The sequence below is a fragment of the Bombina bombina genome, chromosome 6 (assembly GCF_027579735.1).
Source record: "Bombina bombina isolate aBomBom1 chromosome 6, aBomBom1.pri, whole genome shotgun sequence".
NCBI lineage: Eukaryota > Metazoa > Chordata > Amphibia > Anura > Bombinatoridae > Bombina > Bombina bombina.
In genome coordinates, this window is record NC_069504.1 from 568112927 (window position 1) to 568135991 (window position 23065).

The window sequence follows — 23065 nt, forward strand, 5'->3', positions numbered from 1 at the left end:
AATTGAGAGCAGTTCTCAATGCCCTTCTGGCTTGGCCTCAGTTAGCAACTCTGAGGTTCATCAGGTTTCAGTCGGACAACATCACGACTGTGGCTTACATCAACCATCAGGGAGGGACAAGGAGTTCCTTAGCGATGATGGAAGTATCAAAGATAATTCGCTGGGCAGAGTCTCACTTTTGCCACCTGTCAGCGATCCACATCCCAGGCGTGGAGAACTGGGAGGCGGATTTCCTAAGTCGCCAGACTTTTCATCCGGGGGAGTGGGAACTTCATCCGGAGGTCTTTGCCCAAATACTTCGACGTTGGGGCAAACCAGATATGGATCTCATGGCGTCTCGCCAGAACGCCAAGCTTCCTTGTTACGGGTCCAGGTCCAGGGACCCGGGAGCTGTCCTGATAGATGCTTTGACAGCACCTTGGACCTTCAGGATGGCTTATGTGTTTCCACCCTTCCCGATGCTTCCTCGTCTGATTGCCAGGATCAAACAGGAGAAAGCATCGGTGATTCTAATAGCGCCTGCGTGGCCACGCAGGACCTGGTATGCAGATCTAGTGGACATGTCATCCTGTCCACCTTGGTCTCTGCCTCTGAGACAGGACCTTCTAATTCAGGGTCCTTTCAAACATCAAAATCTAATTTCTCTGAAGCTGACTGCATGGAAATTGAACGCTTGATTTTATCAAAGCGTGGATTTTCGGAGTCGGTAATTGATACCTTAATACAGGCTAGGAAACCTGTTACCAGGAAAATTTACCATAAGATATGGCGTAAATACTTACACTGGTGCGAATCCAAGAGTTACTCATGGAGTAAGGTTAGGATTCCTAGGATATTGTCTTTTCTACAAGAAGGTTTAGAAAAGGGTTTATCTGCAAGTTCTTTAAAGGGACAGATCTCAGCTCTGTCCATCCTTTTACACAAACGTTTGTCAGAAGTTCCAGACGTTCAGGCTTTTTGTCAGGCTTTGGCTAGGATTAAGCCTGTGTTTAAGACTGTAGCTCCACCGTGGAGCTTAAACTTAGTTCTTAACGTTTTACAGGGTGTTCCGTTTAAACCCCTTCATTCCATTGATATCAAGCTATTATCTTGGAAAGTTCTGTTTTTAATGGCTATTTCCTCGGCTTGTAGAGTCTCTGAGTTATCAGCCTTACATTGTGATTCTCCTTATCTGATTTTTCATTCAGATAAGGTAGTTCTGCGTACTAAACCTGGGTTCTTACCTAAGGTAGTCACTAACAAGAATATCAATCAAGAGATTGTTGTTCCATCATTGTGCCCTAACCCTTCTTCAAAGAAGGAACGACTTCTGCACAATCTAGACGTAGTCCGTGCCCTGAAATTTTATTTACAGGCAACTAAAGATTTTCGCCAAACTTCTTCCCTGTTTGTCGTTTATTCTGGACAGATGAGAGGTCAAAAAGCATCTGCTACCTCTCTCTTTTTGGCTTCGTAGCATAATACGTTTAGCCTATGAGACTGCTGGACAGCAACCTCCTGAAAGGATTACAGCTCATTCTACTAGAGCTGTGGCTTCCACTTGGGCCTTTAAGAATGAGGCTTCTGTTGGGATTTGCAAGGCTGCAACTTGGTCTTCTCTTCATACTTTTTCCAAATTTTACAAATTTGACACTTTTGCTTCTTCGGAGGCTGTTTTTGGGAGAAAGGTTCTTCAGGCAGTGGTTCCTTCCGTGTAAAGATCCTGCCTGTCCCTCCCGTCATCCGTCTACTTTAGCTTTGGTATTGGTATCCCATAAGTAATGGATGACCCGTGGACTGACTACACTTAACAGGAGAAAACATAATTTATGCTTACCAGATAAATTCCTTTCTCCTGTAGTGTAGTCAGTCCACGGCCCGCCCTGTTTTTTATGGCAGGTCTAAATTTTTAAATTATACTCCAGTCACCACTGCACCCTATAGTTTCTCCTTTCTCGTTTGGTTTTCGGTCGAATGACTGGGTGTGACGTAGAGGGGAGGAGCTATATAGCAGCTCTGCTTGGGTGATCCTCTTGCACTTCCTGTTGGGGAGGAGTTAATATCCCATAAGTAATGGATGACCCGTGGACTGACTACACTACAGGAGAAAGGAATTTATCAGGTAAGCATAAATTATGTTTTCTTAAGGCCCTCTGACATCGAGTGCATGGTAGGAGGGGCCTATTTTCGCGCTCTAGATGCGTAGTTCTTATTCAGACTGAGACATCCAGCTTCCCTAAAGGAGTCCTCTAGCAACTGAGGACCACTATAGAGGGCTTATTTCTTCCCTAAATCGTATTTGAGGGCAGGTAGGAGTCACAGCAGAGCTGTGGCAAGGTGTTTAACTGTTTATTAACGTTTTTCAAATCCGGTTTGTGGCCTAAAGGGTTAATCATCCATTTGCAAGTGGGTGCAATGCTGCTTTAGTCCCTTATACACGCGGTAAAAATTTCGAAGAGTTTACTACTTTTTAACACTGTTTTACAGTTTATGTGATTGTTTTTTTCTCTTAAAGGCACAGTATCGTTGTTGTTTTATTGCTATTTCACATTTATTAAAGTGTTTTCCAAGCTTGCTGGTCTCATTACTAGTCTGTTAAACATGTCTGACATAGAGGAAACTCCTTGTTCAATATGTTTAGAAGCCATTGTGGAACCCCCTCTTAGAATGTGTACCAAATGTACTAAAATTTCTATAAATTATAAAGACCATATTATGGCATTTAAAGATTTATCACCAGAGGTTTCTCATACTGACAAAAGGGAGGTTATGCCATCTAGCTCTCCCAACGTGTCAGAACCTATAACTCCCGCTCAAGGGATGCCAAGTACATCTAGCGCGTCCAATGCGTTTACCTTACAAGACATGGCGGCAGTTATGACTAATACCCTCACAGAGGTATTGTCCAAACTGCCAGGGTTACAGGGAAAGCGAGACAGCTCTGGGGCTAGAACAAATACAGAGCTTTCTGATGCTTTAGTAGCTATGTCCGATATACCCTCACAATGCTCCGAAGCCGTGGCAAGGGAGTAGCTATCTGAGGGTGAGATTTCAGATTCAGGGAAGACGTTACTTCAGTCCGATTCTGAAATGACAGCCTTTAAATTTAAGCTTGAACACCTCCGCTTATTGCTCAGGGAGGTTTTAGCGACTCTGGATGACTGTGACCCCATTGTAGTTCCAGAGAAATTGTGTAAAATGGACAAATACTTTGCAGTGCCTGTTTACACTGATGTCTTTCCAGTCCCTAAGAGGTTTTCGGAAATTATTACTAAGGAATGGGATAGACCAGGTGTACCGTTCTCTCCCCCTCCTGCTTTTAAGAAGATGTTTCCCATAGATGTCGCTCAACGGGACTCGTGGCAGACAGTCCCTAAGGTGGAGGGTGCTGTTTCTACCCTAGCTAAACGTACAACTATCCCCGTCGAGGACAGTTGTGCTTTCTTAGATCCTATGGATAAAAAATTGGAGGGTCTCCTTAAGAAATTTTTTATCCATCAAGGTTTTATTCTCCAGCCTCTTGCATGCATTGCCCCAGTAGCTGCTGCAGCGGCTTTTTGGTTCGAGTCTCTTGAGGAGGCTCTACAGGTGGAGACCCTGTTAGATGATATTCTAGACAGGATTAAAGCTCTCAAGTTAGCTAATTCCTTTATTTCTGACGCCGTTTTTCATCTAACCAAACTAACGGCTAAGAATTCAGGTTTTGCCATTCTGGCGCGCAGGGCTCTATGGCTTAAGTCCTCGTCAGCAGACGTTACTTCAATGTCTAAGCTTCTTAACATCCCCTTCAAAGGACAGACCATTTTCGGGCCGGGCCTGAAGGAGACCATTTCTGATATTACTGGAGGAAAAGGTCACGCCCTTCCTCAGGATAGGTCCAATAAATTAAGGACCAAACAGAATAATTTTCGTTCATTTCGAAACTTCATGAATGGCGCAGCTTCAGCTTCCTCTAATGCAAAACAAGAGGGAAATTTCGCCCAGTCCAAACCAGTCTGGAGACCGAACAAGGGGAAGTAGGCCAAAAAACCTGCTGCCGCCTCTAAGACAGCATGAAGGAGTAGCCCCCGATCCGGGATCGGATCTAGTAGAGGGCAGACTTTCTCTCTTCGCCCAGGCTTGGGCAAGAGACGTCCAGGATCCCTGGGCATTAGAGATTGTTTCCCAGGGATATCTTCTGAACTTCAAAGCTTCATCTCCAAAGGGGAGATTTCATCTCTCACAATTATCTGTAAACCAGATAAAGAGAGAGGCATTCTTACGTTGTGTTCAAGACCTACTGGTTATGGGAGTGATCCACCCAGTTCCAAGGGAGGAACAGGGTAAGGGCTTCTATTCAAATCTGTTTATAGTTCCCAAGATAGAGGGAACTTTCAGACCAATCTTGGATCTCAAGATCCTAAACAAATTTCTCAGGGTCCCATCCTTCAAGATGGAGACTATCCGAACCATCCTCCCTATGATCCAGGAGGGTCAATATATGACTACTGTGGATTTAAAGGATGCTTATCTCCACATTCCGATTCACAGAAATCGTCATCAGTTCCTCGGGTTCGCCTTCTTAGACAGGCATTACCAGTTGGTGGCTCTTGCCTTCGGGTTAGCCACGGCACCAAGAATCTTTACGAAGGTTCTAGGGTCCTTACTGGCGGTTCTAAGGCCACGGGGCATAGCGGTGGCTCCTTACCTAGATGACATTCTGATACAGGCGTCGACTTTTCAAATCGCCAAGTCCCATACGGACATTGTTCTGGCCTTTCTGAGGTCTCACGGGTGGAAGGTGAACGAAGAAAAGAGTTCTCTCTCCCCTCTCACAAGAGTTTCCTTCCTAGGAACACTGATAGATTCAGTAGAAATGAAAATTTTTCTGACAGAGGTCAGGTTATCAAAGCTAACTTCCTGTCCTACTCTTCATTCCACTTCTCGGCCGTCAGTGGCTCAGTGTATGGAAGTAATCGGCCTAATGATAGCGGCAATGGACATAGTTCCGTTTGCCCGCCTACATCTCAGACCACTGCAACTTTGCATGCTCAATCAGTGGAATGGGGACTACACAGAATTGTCCCCTCTGCTAAATCTGGATCAAGAGACCAGGGATTCTCTTCTCTGGTGGTTATCTCGGGTCCATCTGTCCAGGGGAATGAGTTTCCACAGGCCAGAGTGGACTATAGTGACGACAGATGCCAGCCTTCTGGGCTGGGGCGCAGTCTGGATCTCCCTGAAGGCTCAGGGTTCGTGGACTCAGGACGAAGCCCTCCTTCCGATAAACATTCTGGAACGGAGAGCGATATTTAATGCTCTTCAGGCTTGGCCTCAACTAGCTGCGGTCAGGTTTATCAGATTTCAGTCGGACAACATCACGACTGTAGCCTATATCAACCATCAGGGGGGAACAAGAAGCCGCCTGGCAATGTTGGAGGTTTCAAAGATAATTCTATGGGCAGACATTAACTCTTGCCATCTCTCAGCTTTCCATATCCCAGGAGTAGAGAACTGGGAGGCGGATTTTCTAAGTCGGCAGACTTTTCATCCGGGGGAGTGGGAGCTCCATCCGGAGGTATTTGCCCAGCTGATTCAACTATGGCGCAAACCAGAACTGGATCTGATGGCGTCTCGTCAGAACGCCAAGCTTCCTTGTTACGGGTCCAGGTCAAGGGATCTCCAGGCAGCGCTGATGGATGCTCTAGCAGTGCCCTGGTCCTTCAGCCTGGCTTATGTGTTCCCACCATTTCCTCTCCTCCTTTGTCTGATTGCAAAGATTAAGCAGGAGAGAGCTTTGGTGATTTTGATAGCACCTGCATGGCCACACAGGACTTGGTATGCAGATCTGGTGGACATGTCATCCCTTCCACCATGGACTCTGCCGCTGAGGTAGGACCTTCTACTCCAAGGTCCATTCAAACATCCAAATCTAATTTCTCTGCGGCTGACTGCTTGGAGATTGAACGCTTGATTTTATCAAAACGTGGTTTCTCCGAGTCGGTCATTGATGCCTTAATTCAGGCTCGAAAGCCTGTCACCAGGAAAATCTATCATAAGATATGGTGTGAATATCTTCATTGGTGTGAATACAAGGGTTACTCATGGAGTAAAGTCAGGATTCCTAGGATATTATCCTTTCTCCAAGAAGGATTGGAGAAGGGATTGTCAGCTAGTTCCTTAAAGGGACAGATTTCTGCTCTGTCTATTCTTCTGCACAAGCGTCTGGCAGATGTTCCAGACGATCAGACGTTTTGTCAGGCTTTAGTTAGAATCAAGCCTGTGTTTAAACCTGTTGCTCCGCCATGGAGTTTAAATTTAGTTCTTAAAGTTCTTCAAGGGGTTCCGTTTGAACCTCTGCATTTCATAGATATCAAGCTTTTATCTTGGAAAGTTCTGTTTTTGGTAGCTATCTCTTCGGCTCGAAGAGTTTCAGAGTTATCTGCATTACAGTGTGATTCCCCTTATCTGATCTTCCATGCAGATAAGGTAGTTTTGCGTACCAAACCTGGGTTTCTTCCTAAGGTGGTATCTAATAAGAATATCAATCAGGAGATTGTTTCCGTCACTGTGTCCTATTCCTTCTTCAAAGAAGGAACGTCTATTACACAATCTTGACGTGGTTCGTGCTTTAAAGTTTTATTTACAAGCTACTAAGGATTTTCGTCAAACATCTGCATTGTTTGTTGTCTACTCTGAGCAGAGGAGAGCCCTAAAGGCTTCGGCATCTTCTCTTTCCTTTTGGCTGAGAAGCATAATCCGTTTAGCTTATGAGACTGCTGGCCAGCAGCCTACTGAAAGAATTACAGCACATTCCACTAGAGCGGTAGCTTCCACATGGGCTTTTAAAAATGAGGCCTCTGTTGAACAGATTTGTAAGACGGCGACTTGGTCTTCACTTCATACTTTTTCTAAATTCTACAAATTTTATACTTTTGCTTCCTCAGAGGCTATTTTTGGGAGAAAGGTCTTGCAGGCAGTGGTGCCTTCCGTTAAGTGCCTGCCTTGTCCCTCCCTTCATCCGTGTCCTAAAGCTTTGGTATTGGTATCCCACAAGTAATGGATGAACCCGTGGAGTGGATACACCTTACAAGAGAAAACAAAATTTATGCTTACCTGATAAATTTCTTTCTTTTGTGGTGTATCCAGTCCACGGCCCGCCCTGTCACTTTAAGGCAGGTGTTTTTTATTTTTAAACTACAGTCATCACTGCACCCTATACTTTCTCCTTTTTTCTTGCTTGTCTTCGGTCGAATGACTGGAAGTGGCAGTTAGGGGAGGAGCTATATAGCAGCTCTGCTGTGGGTGATCCTCTTGCAACTTCCTGTTGGGAAGGAGAATATCCCACAAGTAATGGATGAACCCGTGGTCTGGATACACCACAAGAGAGAAATTTATCAGGTAAGCATAAATTTTGTTATTTTGGGTTGTGGATTATTTTTTCAGCGGAAAATGACTGTTTATTTTTATCCCTCCCTCTCTAGTGACTCTTGCGTGGAGTTCCACATCTTGGGTATTGATATCCCATACGTCACTAGCTCATGGACTCTTGCCAATTACATGAAAGAAAACATAATTTATGTAAGAATTTACCTGATAAATTAATTTCTTTGATATTGGCAAGAGCCCATGAGGCCCACCCTTTTTATGGTGGTTATGATTTTTTTTTTGTATAAAGCACAATTATTTCCAAATTCCTTTGTTGATGCTTTTTACTCCTTTCTTTATCACCCAGTACTTGGCTATTCGTTTAACTGAATTGTGGGTGTGGTGATGGGTATATTTATAGGCATTTGAGATTTGGGAAACTTTGCCCCTCCTGGTAGGATTGTATATCCCATACGTCAGTAGCTCATGGACTCTTGCCAATATGAAAGAAATGAATTTATCAGGTAAATTCGTACATAAATTGTTTTTGTACAGGCTTTGGTTCGTATCAAGCCTGTCATTAAATCAATCTCTCCTCCTTGGAGTCTTAATTTGGTTTTGAAGGCTTTACAGGCTCCTCCGTTTGAGCCTATGCATTCTTTGGACATTAAATTGCTTTCTTGGAAAGTGTTGTTCCTTTTGGCCATCTCTTCTGCTAGAAGAGTTTCTGAATTATCTGCTCTTTTTTTGTGAATCTCCTTTTCTGATTTTTCATCAGTATAATGCAGTTTTGTGGACTTCATTTAAATTTTTACCTAAAGTTGTGAATTCTAACAACATTAATAGAGAAATTGTTGTCCCTTCTTTGTGTCCTAATCCTAAGAATTCTTTGGAAAGATCTTTACATTCTATGGATGTGGTGAGAGCTCTGAAATATGTTGAAGCTACTAAAGATTTCAGGAAGACTTCTAGTCTATTTGTTATCTTTTCTAGTTATAGGAAAGTTCAGAAGGCTTCTGCCGTTTCTTTGGCATCTTGGTTAAAGCTTTTGATTCATCAAGCTTATTTGGAGTCGGGTAAGACCCCACCTTAGAGAATTACAGCTCATTCTACTAGGTCAGTTTCCACTTCCGGGGCTTTTAAGAATGAAGCTTCAATTGATCAGATTTGCAAAGCAGCAACTTGGTCTTCTTTGCATACATTTACTAAATTCTACCATTTTTATGTTTTTTCTTTTTCGGAAGCAGTTTTTGGTAGAAAAGTTCTTCATGCAGCTGTTTCAGTTTGATTCTTCTGCTTTTGATTTAAGTTTCTTTTCAATTATGAGATTAAATTTATGATTTGGGTTGTGGATTCATTTTTTCTCCTACATTGGTTTGTCCGGTCCACGGCTTCATCCTTACTTGTGGGATATTCTCTTCCCTTACAGTTCATGGCAAAGAGAGCACACAGCAAAGCTGTCCATATAGCCCCCCCTCTGGCTCCGCCCCCCAGTCATTCTCTTTGCCGCTCTGAACAAGTAGCATCTCCACGGGGATGGTAAAGAGTATGTGGTGTTAGTTGTAGTTTTTATTTTCTTCTATCAAGAGTTTATTTTAAAATAGTGCCGGTTTGTACTATTTACTCTACAACAGAAAGTGAAGATTTCTGTTAAAAGAGGAGTATGATTTTAGCACCAGTAACTAAAATCCATTGCTGTTCCCACGCAGGACTAACTTCAGTTGGGGGGAACAGTTTGCAGACTTTTCTGCCTCAGGTATGACCAGTCTATTTTCTAACAAGACACAGTAATGCTAGAAGACTGTCAGTTTTCCCTTATGGGATCGGTAAGCCATTTTCTTAGACTCAGTAACAGATTACAGGCTTATAAATGGGCTCTATACTGGTGATACTAATCGATTGGATTATATCATATATTTATTTCAGTTACAGTGTTTATGTGCATATAACACTTTGGGAACGTTTTTTATTAAGCCTGTCATTAAGACGACTAATCTAGTCAGAAAGGCCCCTTCACTCTGGTATGCAGAGAGAGGAGGCCTCATTTTCGCGCCTCAGTTGCGCAGTTACTGGCATAGGCAGTGTATGCAGCTTCATGTGAGAGGGTCCTGTAGCTAAAAAACGGACTTCGGAAGGCTTATTTCTGGGATCAATCACCCCTAAGGAGAGGTAAAAGCCGCAGCAAAGTCTGTGGCTGGGACTGTAGTGTGGTTTAAACGGTTAATTTAAACTTTTAGCTCCGTTTTCCTCATTTAAGGGTGTGCAATACTTTTAAAGCATTAAGACTCTGGGGTGTAAATTTCATAAAGATCGGATATTTCCTTCATAGTTTTTTGAACTTTCAGAAATAAAGTGTGCCCAGTTTATTATTTAAAGAGACAGTAACGGTTTTTGTGTAAAATCGTTTTTATTGCTAACAGCCTGCCTAGTTCTGCCTAACATGTCTGTACCTTCAGATAGCATATGTTCTGTGTGTATGGATGCCAAGGTGGATCCCCCTTGTAAATGTATATAACAATTGTGCCAGGGCGTCCAAACAAAGTAAGGACAGTACTGTCACATTTAATAAGGTTACACAAGATGATTCCTCAAATGAAGGGAATGGGGATAGCTCTTCATCCTCCCCTTCTGTGTCAACACCAGTTTTGCCCGCGCAGGCGACTCCTAGTACATCTAGCGCGCCTATGCTTGTTACTATGCAGCAATTAACGACAGTAGTGGATACCTCTATTGCTAATCTCTTATCCAAACTGCCAGCATTGCAAAGAAAGCGTGATTGCTCAGTTTTAAATACAGAGGATGAGCAAGTTGGCGCTGACGATAATTTATCTATTGTACCCTCACATCAATCTGAGTTAGCAGTGAGGGAGGGATTGTCTGAGGGAGAAATTTCTGACTCAGGAAAAATTTCTCAGCAGGCAGAAGCCGATGTCGTAGCATTTAAATTTAGGCTAGATCATCTCTGCGCCCTGCTTAAGGAGGTGCTAGCTACGCTTGATGATTGTGATACTCTGGTGATTCCAGAGAAGCTATGCAAAATGGACAAATTCTTAGAGGTCCCAGTGCACGCTGATGCGTTTCCGATACCCAAGAGGGTGGCGGATATAGTGACTAAGGAGTGGGAGAAGCCAGGTGTACCTTTTGTTCCCCCTCCTATATTTAAGAAAATGTTCCCCATTGTTGACCCAAGAAAGGACGCATGGCAAACGGTTCCTAAGGTAGAGGGAGCAGTTTCAACGCTAGCTAAGCGCACAACTATTCCTATTGAGGACAGTTGTGCGTTCAAAGATCCTATGGATAAAAAATTAGAAGGATTGCTTAAAAAGATATTTGTGCAGCAAGGTTTCCTTCTACAGCCTATTTTGTGCATTGTTCCTGTCACCACGGCGGCGTCTTTTTGGTTCAAGGAACTAGAAAATTCGCTCCAAAAGGAGACTTCATATGATGAAGTCATGGACAGAATTCACGCACTAAAGTTGGCTAATTCCTTTATTTTAGATGCCGCTTTTAAATTGGCAAAATTAGCGGCGAAAAATTCAGGTTTTGCAATAGTGGCGCGCAGGGCGCTTTGGCTAAAATCTTGGTCGGCGGATGTGTCGTCCAAAACAAAATTAATATCCCCTTCAAAGGAAAGACCCTTTTCGGGCCGGAATTGAAGGAGATTATTTCAGATATCACTGGAGGAAAGGGCCATTCCCTTCCACAGGATAGGCCTTTCAAGGCTAAGAATAAATCTAATTTTCGTTCCTTTCGCAATTTCAGAAACGGACCGAATTCTAACTCTGCAAACCCTAGACAAGAGGGTAACGCTTCCCAGCCCAAGCCAGCATGGAAGCCATTGCAAGGCTGGAACAAGGGTAAACAGGCCAAGAAGCCTGCTGCTGCTTCCAAGACAGCATGAAGGGGTAGCCCCCGATCCGGGACCGGATCTAGTAGGGGGCAGACTTTCTCTCTTTGCTCAGGCCTGGGCAAGAGATGTTCCGGACCCTTGGGCACTAGAAATAGTCTCTCAGGGGTATCTTCTAGAGTTCAAGGAACTTCCTCCAAGGGAAGGTTCCACATGTCTCGCTTATCTTCAGACCAGATAAAAAGACAGGCGTTCTTACATTGTGTAGGAGACCTTTTAAAGATGGGAGTGATTCACCCAGTTCCAATAGTGGAACAAGGTCTGGGTTTTTACTCAAACCTATTTGTAGTTCCAAAAAAAGAGGGAACTTTCAGGCCAATTCTGGATTTAAAAATTCTAAACAAATTCCTCAGAGTTCCATCATTCAAGATGGTAAAATCGTCCGAATGGTTTCCAACAATCCAGGAGAGTCAATATAGGACTACCGTGGATTTAAAGGATGCGTACCTACATATTCCTATTCACAAAGTTAATCACCAGTTCCTAAGGTTCACCTTTTTGGACAAACACTTCCAGTTCATGGCTCTTCCATTCGGTCTAGCCACTGCTCCCAGAATTTTCACAAAGGTGCTAGGGTCCCTTCTAGCGGTTCTAAGACCGAGGGGCATTGCAGTAGCACCGTACCTAGACGACATCCTGATTCAAGCGTCGTCTCTTTCCAAAGCAAAGGCTTATACAGACATTGTCTTAGCTTTTCTCAGATCTCACGGGTGGAAGGTGAACATAGAAAAAAGTTCCCTGTCCCCGTCCACAAGGGTTCCCTTTCTGGGAACAATAATAGATTCTGTAGAAATGAAGATTTTTCTGACAGAGGTCAGAAAGTTAAAGCTTCTAAACGCTTGTCAAGTTCTTCAATCTATTCCTCAGCCTTCCATAGCTCAGTGCATGGAGGTAATAGGATTAATGGTTGCAGCAATGGACGTGGTTCCTTTTGCTCGAATTCATCTAAGACCATTGCTACTGTGCATGCTCAAACAGTGGAATGGGGATTATGCAGACTTGTCTCCCCAGATTCCAGTAGACCAGGTCACCAGAGACTGTCTCCTCTGGTGGTTGACTCAGGATCACCTGTCTCAGGGAATGAGTTTCCGCAGACCAGAGTGGGTCATTGTGACGACCGACGCCAGTCTCCTAGGCTGGGGTGCAGTCTGGAACTCCCTGAAAGCTCAGGGTCTATGGTCTCGGGAAGAGTCTCTTCTCCCGATAAACATTTTGGAACTGAGAGCGATATTCAATGCGCTTCAGGCTTGGCCTCATCTTGCGAGGGCCAAATTCATACGATTTCAGTCGGACAACATGACGACTGTAGCGTACATCAATCATTAGGGGGGAACAAAGAGTTCCCTAGCGATGAGAGAAGTTTCCAAGATTATCAATTGGGCGGAGGATCACTCCTGCCATCTATCTGCAATCCACATCCCAGGTGTAGACATCTGGGAGGCGGATTATTTGAGTCGTCAGACTTTCCATCCGGGGGAGTAGGAACTCCACCCGGAGGTCTTTGCCCAGTTAACTCAACTATGGGGCACTCCAGATATGGATCTGATGGCATCTCGTCAGAACTTCAAGGTTCCTCGCTACGGGTCCAGATCCAGGGATCCCAAGGCGGTACTAGTGGATGCATTGGTGGCGCCTTGGTCGTTCAATCTAGCTTATGTGTTTCCACCGTTTCCTCTCCTCCCCAGGCTTGTAGCCAGGATCAAACGGGAGAAGGCCTCGGTAATTCTGATAGCTCCTGCTTGGCCACGCAGGACGTGGTATGCAGACCTGGTGAATATGTCATCGGCTCCACCATGGAAGCTACCTTTGAGGCAGGATCTTCTAGTACAAGGTCCGTTCCAACATGCAAATCTAGTCTCTCTGCAACTGACTGCCTGGAGATTGAACGCTTGATTCTATCTAAGCTTGGGTTTTCAGATTCAGTTATAGATACTCTGGTTCAAGCCAGAAAACCTGTGACTAGGAAAATTTACCATAAAATATGGAAAAAGTATATCTGTTGGTGCGAATCCAAAGGATTCTCTTGGAGTAAAGTCAAAATTCCTAGGATACTTTCCTTTCTCCAAGAGGGTTTGGATAAAGGTCTGTCCGCAAGTTCTCTGTTTTGTTGCGCAGACGTCTGGCGTCAGTGCCATATGTACAGGCGTTTGTACAGGCCCTAGTCAGAATCAAGCCTGTATACAGACCCATGACTCCTCCTTGGAGTCTAAATTTAGTTCTTTCAGTTCTTCAAGGGGTTCCGTTTGAACCTTTACATTCCATAGATATTAAGTTGCTATCTTGGAAAGTTTTATTTTTAGTTGCTATTTCTTCTGCTAGAAGAGTTTCTGAATTGTCTGCTTTGCAGTGTTCTTCTCCCTATCTGATATTCCATACAGATAAGGTAGTTTTACGTACTAAGCCTGGTTTTCTTCCAAAGGTGGTTTCCAACAGGAATATTTACCAGGAAATAGTTGTTCCTTCTCTGTGTCCGAATCCAGTTTCAAAGAAGGAACGTTTGTTACACAACCTAGATGTGGTCCGTGCTTTAAAATTTTATTTAGAAGCAACAAAGGATTTCAGACAGACATCATCCTTGTTTGTCGTTTATTCTGGTAAGAGGAGAGGGCAGAAGGCTACTGCTACCTCTCTTTTCTTTTGGCTGAAAAGCATCATCCGATTTGGCTTATGAGACTGCCGGACGGCAGCCTCCTGAACGAATTACAGCTCACTCCACTAGAGCTGTGGCTTCCACATGGGCCTTCAAGAACGAGGCTTCTGTTGATCAGATATGTAAGGCAGCGACTTGGTCTTCTCTGCATACTTTTGCCAAATTTTACAAATTTGATACTTTTGCTTCTTCGGAGGCTGTTTTTGGGAGAAAGGTTTTGCAAGCTGTGGTGCCTTCCGTTTAGGTAACCTGACTTGTTCCCTCCCTTCATCCGTGTCCTAAAGCTTTGGTATTGGTTACCACAAGTAAGGATGAAGCCGTGGACCGGACACACCAATGTAGGAGAAAACAGAATTTATGCTTACCTGATAAATTTCTTTCTCCTACGGTGTGTCCGGTCCACGGCCCGCCCTGGCTTTTTAGTCAGGTTTCAAATTTTTTGTTTCTGAACACTACAGTCACCACGGCACCCTATAGTTTTTCCTTTTTCTCCTAACAGTCGGTCGAATGACTGGGGGGCGGAGCCAGAGGGGGGGCTATATGGACAGCTTTGCTGTGTGCTCTCTTTGCCATTTCCTGTAAGGGAAGAGAATATCCCACAAGTAAGTATGAAGCCGTGGACCGGACACACCGTAGGAGAAAGAAATTTATTAGGTAAGCATAAATTCTGTTTTTCAACGGAATTGGCTGTCTTTCGCCTAGATTACGAGTCTTGCCTTAGCCTTTAAAAGCAGCGTTGGCCGGTCCCAATGCTGCTTTTTAACGCCCGCTGGTATTACGAGTCTAGCAGGTACAGATGTACCACTCACTTTTTTTTCCGAGAGTCGAACATACCGCAAATCCACTTACGTCAATTGCGTATCCTATCTTTTCAATTGGATTTTCCCAACGCCGGTATTACGAGTCTTGGAAAAAGTGAGTGGTACACCCTCTCTTGTCAAGACTCCTACCGCATTTAAAAGTCAGTAGTTAAGAGTTTTATGGGCTGAGGCCATAACATAAAACTTAACTAAAGTGCTAAAAAGTACATGAACACCCATAAACTACCTATTAACCCCTAAACCGCTGCACTCCCGCCTTGCAAACACTAGTTAAATATTAACCCCCTAATCTGCCGTCCCTAACATCGCCGACACCTACCTACATTTATTAACCCCTGATCTGTCGCCCCCAACTAGACTAAATTTATTAACCCCTAAACCTACGTCTAACCCTAACACCCCCCCTAACTTAAATATAATTTAAAGAAATCTAAATAAAATTACTACAATTAAATAAATTATTCCTATTTAAAACTAAATACTTACCTATAAAATAAACCCTAAGCTAGCTACAATATAACTAATAGTTACATTGTAGCTAGCTTAGGGTTTATTTTTATTTTACAGGCAACTTTGTATTTATTTTAACTAGGTACAATAGTTATTAAATACTAAACTTTTAACAATTTTAAGGGCTATTTGTAATTTAGTATAGGGTAGGGATTTTTATTATTTTGGGGGGCTTTTTTATTTTATTAGGGGGATTAGATTAGGTGCAATTAGTTTAAAAATGTGTAATTTTGTTATTTTCTGTAATTTAGTTTTTGTGTTTTTTTGTACTTTATTTTATTTAATTGTATTTAGTTTAGGGATTTAATTTTATTATAGTGTAGTGTTAGGTGTAATTGTAACTTAGGTTTGGTTTTATTTTACAGGTAATTTTTTCTTTGTTAGCTAGGTAGTTATTAAATAGTTAATAACTATTTAATAACTATTGTACCTGGTTAAAATAAATACAAAGTTGCCTGTAAAATAAAAATAAACCCTAAGATAGATACAAATGTAACTAGGTTATATTGTAGCTAGCATAGGGTTTATTTTATAGCTAAGTATTAGTTTTAAATAGGATTAAAGGGACATTAAACCCAAATTTTTTCTTTCATGATTCAGATAGAAAATTAAACAACATTCCAATGATCTTCTATTATCTAATTTGCTTCATTCTCTTGATATACTTTTCTGAAAAGCATATCTAGATAGGCTCAGTAGCTGCTGATTGGTTGCTGCACATAGATGCCTCGTGTGATTGGCTGACCCATGTGAATTGCTTTTTTTTTTTTAACAAAGGATAGCTAAAGAATGAAGCAAATTAGATAGAAGTAAATTGGAATGTTGTTTAAAATTGTATCTTCTATCTGGATCATTCTATCTGGAGTAATTTTATTTAGATTATTTTAAATTATATTTAAATTAGGGGGGTTAGGGTTAGACTTGGGTTTAGGGGTTAACTTTACTATAGTGGCGGCGACGTTGGGGGTGGCAGATTAGGGGTTAATAATTGTAGTTAGGTTGTGGCGACTTTGGGGGCGGCAGAGTAGGGGGTTAATAAATATAATGTAGGTGTCAGCGATGTTGGGGGCAGCAGATTAGGGGTTCATAAGTATAATGTCGGGGGCAGCAGATTAGGGTTTAATAAGTGTACGATTAGGGGTATTTAGACTCGGGGTTCATGTTAGGGTGTTAGGTGTAGACATAAATTTACTTTCCCCATAGGAATCAATGGGGCTGCGTTGGGAGCTGAGCGCTGCTTTTTTGCAGGTGTTAGGTTTTTTTTCAGCCTGCTCAGCCCCATTGTTTCCTATGGGGAAATCGTGCACGAGCATGTTTAGCCAGCTCATCGCTACCGTAAGCAGCGCTGGTATTGAGGTGAGATGTGCAGCTAAATTTTGCTCTCCGCTCACTTTTCTGCGACTAATGCCGGGTTTGTAAAAACCTGTTATCCCAGCGTTGTCTTAAAGGGACACTGTACCCAAACAATTTCTTTCGTGATTAAGATTGAGCATGAAATTTTAAGCAACTTTCTAATTTACTCCTATTATCAAATTTTCTTCATTCTCTTGGTATCTTTATTTGAAATGCAAGAATGTAAGTTTAGATGCCGGCCCATTTTTGGTGAACAACCTGGGTTGTCCTTGCTGATTGGTGGATAAATCAATCCACCAATAAAAAAGTGCTGTCCAGAATACTAAAACAAAAAAAAAGCTTAGATGCCTTCTTTTTCAAATAATGATAGCAAGAGAACGAAGAAAAATTGATAATAGGAGTAAATTAGAAAGTTGCTTAAAATTGCATGCTCTTTCTGAATTACAAAAGAAAAAATTTGGGTACAGTGTCCCTTTAAGTGAGCGGTGAGAATAAAATGCTTGTTAGCACCGCAAGCCTTACCGACAAAAACTCGTAATCTAGCCGTTTATTTTTTATCCCTCCCTCTCTAGTGACTCTTGCGTGGAGTTCCACATCTTGGGTATTGCTATCCCATACGTCACTAGCTCATGGACTCTTGCCAATTACATGAAAGAGAACATAATTTATGTAAGAACTTACCTGATAAATTAATTTCTTTCATATTGGCAAGAGTCCATGAGGCCCACCCTTTTTATGGTGGTTTTGATTTTTTTGTATAAAGCACAATTATTCCAATTCCTTTATTGATGCTTTTTACTCCTTTCTTTATCACCCACTTCTTGGCTATTCGTTAAACTGAATTCTGGGTGTGGTGAGGGGTGTATTTATAGGCATTTTGAGGTTTGGGAAACTTTGCCACAACTGGTAAGATTGTATATCCCATACGTGACTAGCTCATGGACTCTTGCCAATATGAAAGAAATGAATTTATCAGGTAAGTTCTTACATAAATTTCCTTTTTTAGGGCTTCTATTTGTTTAAATATTTTATTCCTTAATTTTTGTAATGTAGGTCCCTCCCACTGCTCCCTGCCATATTATAATTTTATTTTATTTTGTATTATCAAATGTATGTAGTTTTCGGTAGTGTAGGGACCCCCCTCCACGATCACCTTTCTGTAGAGTAGGGACCCGTCCTTCTGTCTCCCCTGCCTTACATTTTTTATGTAGTATAGGAAACACGACCCCCTTTTTCTGCTGGGCCGCACACCCTTGTCTCTACTTCCCACCACTGCCACCAACGTGAGATTGTTAAAGAGTGACACAGTAGAACCACAGCCTGCGCCTCTGTCTTGGACGTAGGTACTACGTCAACACAGTACACTGGGCAAAATACTGTGTTTAGTATCTTTGCCCAATTGACAAAAGGGGTTAAAGGCAAATTTTACCTTGAGTGCTTTTTATCACGCTAAGCAGGGTTCTGGATGTGAAGGAGAGACACACTAAGAAATGCTCAAAAAAAAGCCCCCCAAAGTTTTTGTGTGATTTTCTTTCAATGCCGGCCAGTTTTTGGCCTTCAGGCCCATAATGAGCAAAATACTAAAACCCATTTTCTCCAACATAGGTGTGTCCGGTCCACGGCGTCATCCTTACTTGTGGGATATTCTCTTCCCCAACAGGAAATGGCAAAGAGCCCAGCAAAGCTGGTCACATGATCCCTCCTAGGCTCCGCCTACCCCAGTCATTCTCTTTGCCGTTGTACAGGCAACATCTCCACGGAGATGGCTTAGAGTTTTTTAGTGTTTAACTGTAGTTTTTCATTATTCAATCAAGAGTTTGTTATTTTCAAATAGTGCTGGTACGTACTATTTACTCAGAAACAGAAAAGAGATGAAGAATTCTGTTTGTATGAGGAAAATGATTTTAGCAACCGTAACTAAAATCCATGGCTGTTCCACACAGGACTGTTGAGAGCAATTAACTTCAGTTGGGGGAACAGTGTGCAGTCTCTTACTGCTTGAGGTATGACACATTCTAACAAGACGATGTAATGCTGGAAGCTGTCATTTTCCCTATGGGATCCGGTAAGCCATGTTTATTACGATTGTAAATAAGGGCTTCACAAGGGCTTATTTAAACTGTAGACTTTTTCTGGGCTAAATCGATTGATTATTAACACATATTTAGCCTTGAGGAATCATTTTATATGGGTATTTTGATATAATAATATCGGCAGGCACTGTTTTAGACACCTTATTCTTTAGGGGCTTTCCCAAAGCATAGGCAGAGTCTCATTTTCGCGCCGGTGTTGCGCACTTGTTTTTGAGAGGCATGGCATGCAGTCGCATGTGAGAGGAGCTCTGATACTTATAAAAGACTTCTGAAGGCGTCATTTGGTATCGTATTCCCCTTTGGGTTTGGTTGGGTCTCAGCAAAGCAGATACCAGGGACTGTAAAGGGGTTTAAAGCTTAAAACGGCTCCGGTTCCGTTATTTTAAGGGTTAAAGCTTCCAAAATTGGTGTGCAATATTTTCAAAGCTTTAAGACGCTGTGGTGAAAATTTGGTGAATTTTGAACAATTCCTTCATGTTTTTTCGCAATTGCAGTAATAAAGTGTGTTCAGTTTAAAATTTAAAGTGACAGTAACGGTTTTATTTTAAAACGTTTTTTGTACTTTCTGTTCAAGTTTATGCCTGTTTAACATGTCTGAACTACCAGATAGACTCTTGTTCAGGCCAGAAAGCCTGTGACTAGAAAGATTTACCACAAAATTTGGAAAAAATATATCTGTTGGTGTGAATCTAAAGGATTCCCTTGGGACAAGGTTAAGATTCCTAGGATTCTATCCTTCCTTCAAGAAGGATTGGAAAAAGGATTATCTGCAAGTTCCCTGAAGGGACAGATTTCTGCCTTGTCGGTATTACTTCACAAAAAGCTGGCAGCTGTGCCAGATGTTCAAGCCTTTGTTCAGGCTTTGGTTAGAATCAAGCCTGTTTACAAACCTTTGACTCCTCCTTGGAGTCTCAATTTAGTTCTTTCAGTTCTTCAGGGGGTTCCATTTGAACCCTTACATTCCGTTGATATTAAGTTATTATCTTGGAAAGTTTTGTTTTTAGTTGCGATTTCTTCTGCTAGAAGAGTCTCAGAATTATCTGCTCTGCAGTGTTCTCCTCCTTATCTGGTGTTCCATGCAGATAAGGTGGTTTTACGTACTAAACCTGGTTTTCTTCCAAAAGTTGTTTCTAACAAAAACATTAACCAGGAGATTATCGTACCTTCTCTGTGTCCAAAACCAGTTTCAAAGAAGGAACGTTTGTTGCACAATTTGGATGTTGTTCGCGCTCTAAAATTCTATTTAGATGCTACAAAGGATTTTAGACAAACATCTTCCTTGTTTGTTGTTTATTCAGGTAAAAGGAGAGGTCAAAAAGCAACTTCTACCTCTCTCTCTTTTTGGATTAAAAGCATCATCAGATTGGCTTACGAGACTGCCGGACGGCAGCCTCCCGAAAGAATCACAGCTCATTCCACTAGGGCTGTGGCTTCCACATGGGCCTTCAAGAACGAGGCTTCTGTTGATCAGATATGTAGGGCAGCGACTTGGTCTTCACTGCACACTTTTACCAAATTTTACAAGTTTGATACTTTTGCTTCTTCTGAGGCTATTTTTGGGAGAAAGGTTTTGCAAGCCGTGGTGCCTTCCATTTAGGTGACCTGATTTGCTCCCTCCCTTCATCCGTGTCCTAAAGCTTTGGTATTGGTTCCCACAAGTAAGGATGACGCCGTGGACCGGACACACCTATGTTGGAGAAAACAGAATTTATGTTTACCTGATAAATTTCTTTCTCCAACGGTGTGTCCGGTCCACGGCCCGCCCTGGTTTTTTTAATCAGGTCTGATATTTTATTTTCTTTAACTACAGTCACCACGGTACCATATGGTTTCTCCTATGCAAATATTCCTCCTTAACGTCGGTCGAATGACTGGGGTAGGCGGAGCCTAGGAGGGATCATGTGACCAGCTTTGCTGGGCTCTTTGCCATTTCCTGTTGGGGAAGAGAATATCCCACAAGTAAGGATGACGCCGTGGACCGGACACACCGTTGGAGAAAGAAATTTATCAGGTAAACATAAATTCTGTTTTATTTTCTGCCATTGTCATTTTCTGTGTAATGTGAAGAAAATATTAATCCATAAATGTGACGATAAAAAAAATATTACAGTATTTTTTAAGTAAACATTATAATAAATCCTTATGCTAAGAATATCCCTTCTAATTTTTTACAGCAAGCTTTGCCAGTCGATTTGAGCAACAGTGGTATAAGAGGCCAGAGTGTTAGTTTTCACAGTACTTCTGCCTTTGATCCATGCTGCCCAGGCGCGTCATCACGATCTACAGTATACGGACATCAGTCATCTGTCAGCACTGCACAAACCTTGTCTATTGATGTCTATGGAACTAACATGGTAGCTCAGCCGCAACCTCCTCCCCAGACATCTCTGTCATCCTGCCGGCACTACATGCATGCTCCCTGTAAGTATGGCTACTTATATATTTTAAATAAAATGAATGATGTACCTGTAAAACAAATAGTCTATGGATGTTCATAACTAGGAAATACAATGCTAATAGCAATTGTATATATTTTATAGTCTTGGTTCATGGAACTTTTTCCAAATGTTCTTATCCAACTTAAAACCTGCCTTGGTCTTTTTGTGTGAAAGTGTGAAACAGTTGTTAGTAAGCTTTACAGTCTGTATTTTTGGCATGGTTTACAAAAGAAAGATTATACTACTATAATGCAATTTCAGGTTCTCTTTATAGACCAACATATGACTAACATTTGTAGCATGAACTGTGAATACTAACAAAGTAAATAATTTATTGACTGGAATAAAAACAGCAATCAAATGAGTTATGGGCATTTCTTTTATGTAATTGGCAAGAGTCCATGAGCTAGTGACGTATGGGATATACATTCCTACCAGGAGAGGCAAAGTATCCCAAACCTCAAAATGCCTATAAATACACCCCTCACCACACCCACAATTCAGTTTTACAAACTTTGCCTCCCATGGAGGTGGTGAAGTAAGTTTGTGCTAGATTTCTACGTTGATATGCGCTTCGCAGCAGGCTGAAGCCCGGTTTTCCTCTGAGTGCAGTGAATGTCAGAGGGATGTGAAGAGAGTATTGCCTATTTGAATACCATGGTCTTCCTCTAGGGGTTCTATTTCATAGGTTCTCTGTTATTGGTCGTAGAGATTTCTTCTCCTACCTCCCTTTTCAGATCGACGATATACTCTTATATACCATTACCTCTACTGATTCTCATTTCAGTACTGGTTTGGCTATCTACTATATGTAGATGAGTGTCTTGGGGTAAGTATGTCTTATTTCTCCAACATTGGTGTGTCCGGTCCACGGCGTCATCCATAACTTGTGGGAATATTCTCCTCCCCAACAGGAAATGGCAAAGAGCACAGCAAAAGCTGTCCATATAGTCTCTCTCAGGCTCCGCCCTCCCCAGTCATTCTCTTTGCCGCTGAACAAGCAGCATCTCCACGGAGATGGTGAAGAGTATGTGGTGTTTAGTTGTAGTTTTTTATTCTACTATCAAGAGTTTATTTTAAAATAGTGCTGGTATGTACTATTTACTCTGAAACAGAAAAAGATGAAGAGTTCTGTTTGTGAGAGGAGTATGATTTTAGCAGCAGTAACTAAAATCGTTTGCTGTTCCCACACAGGACTGTTGAGATGAGATAACTTCAGTTGGGGGGAGCAGTTGGCAGACTTTTCTGCTTAAGGTATGACTAGCCATATTTCTAACAAGACTGTGTAATGCTGGAAGGCTGTAATTTTTCCCCCTCATGGGGATCGGTAAGCCATTTTCTTAGTCTCAAACAGAATAAAGGGCTTAATATGGGCTATAAAACTGGTACACTTTTATGGGCTAGATCGATTGCTTTATTTAGGCATTTTATACAGTTTGATGTTGAAATTCACACTTTATAACTTTGGGGAACGTTTTTTTACGTCAGGCACTGGTTTAGACACCTTCCCAGTCAGGAAGGGCCTTCTCTGTAGTAGGCAGAGCCTCATTTTCGCGCCATTACTGCGCAGATACTTTTGAGAGCAGTACATGCAGCTGCATGTGTGTGGGTCTGGAATTAGTTGAAAAGGTTCCTAGAAGGCTTCATTTGGTATCGTATACTCCCCTGGGTTTGGTGAAGTCGCAGCAAAGGCTGGGGCTGGGACTGTAAGGGGGTTAAAACTGTAAACGGCTCCGGTTTCCACATTTTAAGGGTTAACAGCCTGAAATTTGGGGTGCAATGCTTTTGAATGCTTTAAGACACTGTGGTGAAAATTTGGTTAAGATTGAACAATTCCTTCATAGTTTTTCACATATTCAGTAATAAAGTGTGCCCTGTTTAAAATTTAAAGAGACAGTAACGGTTTTGTTTTAAAACGGTTTTTGTACTTTATTGACAAGTTTAAGCCTGTTTAACATGTCTGTGCC

General features: G+C 42.1%; 1 protein-coding gene across 4 annotated transcripts in view; it reads left to right on the forward strand.

Moving 5' to 3' along the window:
- Positions 1 to 23065, forward strand: part of RNF111 (ring finger protein 111) — a 689804-nt gene that overhangs the window by 337865 nt on the left and 328874 nt on the right. For all 4 annotated transcript variants that reach the window (XM_053717530.1, XM_053717531.1, XM_053717532.1 and 1 more), the window contains exon 7: positions 20835 to 21081. In XM_053717530.1, the coding sequence (XP_053573505.1) occupies positions 20835 to 21081 (247 nt within the window). The remainder of the gene's footprint in view (positions 1 to 20834; positions 21082 to 23065) is intronic.